The following is a 4,022-nucleotide window of genomic DNA, read 5'->3' on the forward strand; positions in this document are numbered from 1 at the left end:
AAAATTGCTCTCCTTCTTTTAAAAAAAAAAAAAGGCTCAGCAGCAGCTACGACGGACAACAAAAACTTTCTCCTGCATAATCCTCGCCCACGGAATGACAAAGAAATGATATTGACTTACCCCTGAACGGATGAAGTGTTTGATAAGGGGGGGACTTTTCTGAAGATTTCTTTTCGGGAGCCACACAGACAGCTGCAATTCATGGGCGACACTGATTGCCAGAAACGCTATGGATTGGCATGGGGTCTGCAGCTCACAGATCCTGATCAATACCCCTACACTCACACGCCAGATGGTTTGGGGAAGGACAAAAATAAAATAGTCCAAATCAACCCACCATTATGTCTTTTTGTATTGCTCTGATAAACCTAGTTGTAGCACAAATGTGTTCTCCCAACACAAAACCTTCCTCAGGATTTTGAATATTTGGGTAGAAATAAGCGGCCCCTCTGTTCTTGGGATTTGGGCTGTGGTTACTGTTGTTTAGAGGAAACAAAGCTGTTGGGCCCCTTATCCAAACTGGGTTTACTTGTGGTCTATGTATATTTTTTTGTGAATAATTTATAGGGTCTCTATTTTAATTGAATGCTCACCTTTCTTTCCCTCCCAGATCCTAAAAAAAAAAAAAAAAAAAAATTGAATGTGAAAATACATATGAAAATCTCTGGCAGTAAAAATTTCCAGTCTATTCCTGCAATTACTAACTCAAGTTTTTTTTTCTTTTATAATGCAATAGCTTACATTTATTGTCAAAGCTGCATTTTATTTACAGATTTCCTTTGACCCATTTAAGTGTCTGATTTTGAAGAAAATCAGACCTGCGGATGTGGTAAGTTAAGAAATGGATATCCTGATCCTGATATAACGGCTGGTGCAACTGTTTGTCCAGATTCTAATAGTCGTGAACTAGCATGCCTGCTACCATATTTCTTTACAGTCTATTTGTGAATCAAATACTGAGGGGAAGGGGGACAGGAGTGTAGCTTCAATTTTTTTTTTTTAATTCTGAGTTACACAACTTCTGAAGGTCAGAGTATGTGTGTAAACAAGGGGCAGTTAGAAAACAACTCTTCCTTTTATTTTCTTAGAGAAAGAAATATCAAGGATATTTTGAAACATATTTGAAAATCTTACTAATACTCATATTCTTAAAATTATCTCAAGTAGAAAATATTTTTTCCTTTTTAGAAAGAAAGGAAAAGGGCATGCAAGACTAATTTAGTAAAAATTAGGATGCTAAAAATGCACATTAATTTCCTTTTGAAATGGGTTTTAGGTTGACATATAAAACCTCAAACCATCATTAAGAAAAACAATGTGAAAAATCTGCTTTAATCTAGCCCAATGAAATTATACACAAAGAAGCCAATACGATTTCATGATTTCCCTGAGATCGCCAATATTGATCGAGGGAAGGGGGAGGGATGGTGGGAGAGAGGGAGGAGGGAGAGAGGGAGGAAGCGAGGCTGCAAGAATATGCAACTCACCTTTCAACTCTCCAGCACGTGACTGCTCCCAGGCACTCCAAAATGCAATTCCCAGGAGCAGATGTATCTTGGTAGCCTGGTAAACGAGTTTATCATTTTGAAAAATTATTTTAATTTTAATGGCCATCTATATACTCAGCTTTCTGTATAGAGGCAGTGCCTACTCAATGTCCCAGCCTGGGGTCACCGGCCACTCTTCAAGCCTGAAGCCAAGGCAGGGAAGGCTGTGTTCAGCATTGGGACATACCAGACTCTCCAGCCTTGCAGCTCTCTGGCCCTATTTCAGTCTCTGAGCGCTCCTAGACCAACAGGAGGTTGCGCTCTTGTGAACTTTTGTTCAACTTGGTAAGTTTTTCAAACATTAACTGTTTCAAATTATCCCAAGTATCCAGCTGCCATATATAAGGTGGGGAGTGAAAAGAGTGACAGTAGGAGAGGGTTGAGGGGGAGAGGAAAGACAGAGAAACAAAAAATTCAGTTATTTTACCCGTCTAATTTTGTGACATTAAAAATGTGTGCAGCTAGAAAAGTATATCTAGCAAAGTAGAGGAACGTTCACTTTCTTACCCAGGCTTTGATAACACAAAGAAGAAGCTACTTGAAAGAATAATTGACAAGGTATTGGCCAGAGCTCAATGAAGTTGATCTATGAATAACGTCACTGTACATTCATGTGACAGGATGGTGTGGGAGGGGGTGGATTTTTTTGGGGGGGGGGCTCTGTAGCTATAAGGGAAAGGAGGGCAGCCGCAAAAGGTCACCAAGACTAAGAACTATTTTCCAAATGAATCAAACCTTTCTCTAGCACCAGGAAGGCACATACAGTATTCCAGGCTGTGTGTCCTTGTTTTCTTATCAAGTTTTCGCTAACAGCTGGAAGTGGTTGGAGGGGGCTGTCTTAAGGAGACCCCCTGCTCTTCTTTTGACAGCTGATCAAAAGAAAATAGGTCACGCTTCTCAAACTTATGTCCACCCTGTCCTTAATTACTGTCTCTTTAAACAAAGGCAACATCTGCGCAACCTCAGCTAGCTTGAATCTTCGGAGGCAAACAGAGCACAACCTGCTTTGGAAGAATCTGTTACTCTTAAGGGTTTCAGTGCCGGGTAGCTCCTTGTCTTCAACCACCCCTCCACCCCCACCCAGGCCTCGGAAATCTCCACCTCCTTTCCCGCACCTCCATTTCCACTCCCCGACCAAGGGTTACCAAACAACGGAAATTCTGGAGAAACAAAGATGCAGTTTTTAAAGCTGCGGCTTGCGAGAGTTCTAAAACTCGCCAGGGTTCTGGTCTTTTCAGAAATAAATTTTGGATATACAGATGTCGGCCGAGGGTCCGTGTCATCTGCCCACAGCCTCAACCTGGGGCGTTCCTTTCTTGAGATTCCAGTGTGTCTGTGTGTGTGTCTGTGTGTGTGTCTGTGTGTGTGTGTACGCACGCGCGCGCGGGCGCGATTGAAGAAAAATCCGCGGGTGTCGTCCCGGACGGTTTACGTACTCCCTGCTCCCAGGAGAAGTTTGGTCACTATAGGCTTTGGCAACAATCTTGCCGCCCCCCCCCCCACCCACCATCACTTCTTTAGAAGTCGCTAACGGGAGGAGCACCTTGAAACCGCAGCTCCTAGAGTTCTAGTTTTGTTTTGCAATCTAACAGGGCCCTTCTGAAGCCTCATAACTGGGAGATTTATGAGCTCGCCAGGTAATTAAATGATGTTATTGTGTTAACTTTGCTTGGATTACGATGGCCCGCGCCGCCTGTGGGCTTGCGTCGCCGGCCGTAGCTCCAAGGCAGCGAGGGTACTGAGGTTCCTTTCGCCTGGTAGATTATGCATGCCTTGGTCTCGGAAATTTACCCTGCATTAGAATACAGAAGCGCCTGCATTTTAAAAGGGTAAACTGCTGGCTTTCAGATAGAGACGCTTGGGAAGTGGCTTGCTAGGAGACTTGGGTTTGTTTTTTCACAGTACAGACTGGCTTGCAAGCTTCCAGAAAAGCTGTGGGGTGAGGCAAAGGGAACTAAAGCATTGCCCTTTTCTACAGATCGCAGCTGCACAAGAGGGACACAGAGCGGCATCTTTAACATAATTTCTCTCCCTCGCTCGCACTCTCGCCTCTCTCTCCCCACTACCCCCTCTTCCCCTCCCTCCCTCTCCTTGACGTTTGATTCTAGTGGCAAAGGAGGAAAAAAGGCACAGAGCCGTCAGCCAAACCTGAAACGCATGGCCCCGCCCTCTCCTTAGCCATTGGTAGCTGCACTCAGGAGGCCCGCCCCCCAGGGCAGCAGCGCACTCAGAGTGGCTGTTTGCGACGCCCATCGGGCGCTGCCCCGCCCCGGGTCCGGGAGGCTAGGTTGCCTGCCCCGGCGAGCGGCAGAGCCCTTCTGGACAGCTCCCGCTCACCCAAACAGAAGACGTCGGCGCCGGAGCGGGCTCGGACATGGCGAGGCAGCGCGCCGGCCCGAGCGGTGGGGCCCGGTGATCCCTCCCTTCCTCCCTACCCCCTCCCCTCTCCCGCTCGCACGCCCCGTCCGCCCCCAC

At 46.1% G+C, this 4,022-nt stretch overlaps 1 protein-coding gene across 1 annotated transcript in view; it reads left to right on the forward strand.

The window, feature by feature from the left end:
• Nucleotides 1-3,226: 3,226 nt before the first annotated feature.
• The window catches only part of ONECUT2 (one cut homeobox 2), a 48,579-nt gene continuing 47,783 nt past the window's right edge, over nt 3,227-4,022 (forward strand). Inside the window, exons 1-2 of the mRNA XM_034642207.1 lie at nt 3,227-3,282; nt 3,736-3,949. Coding sequence (XP_034498098.1) covers nt 3,227-3,282; nt 3,736-3,949 — 270 coding nt within the window. The remainder of the gene's footprint in view (nt 3,283-3,735; nt 3,950-4,022) is intronic.

This window comes from Ailuropoda melanoleuca, chromosome 14 (genome assembly GCF_002007445.2).
Source record: "Ailuropoda melanoleuca isolate Jingjing chromosome 14, ASM200744v2, whole genome shotgun sequence".
In the NCBI taxonomy this organism is placed as follows: Eukaryota; Metazoa; Chordata; class Mammalia; order Carnivora; family Ursidae; genus Ailuropoda; species Ailuropoda melanoleuca.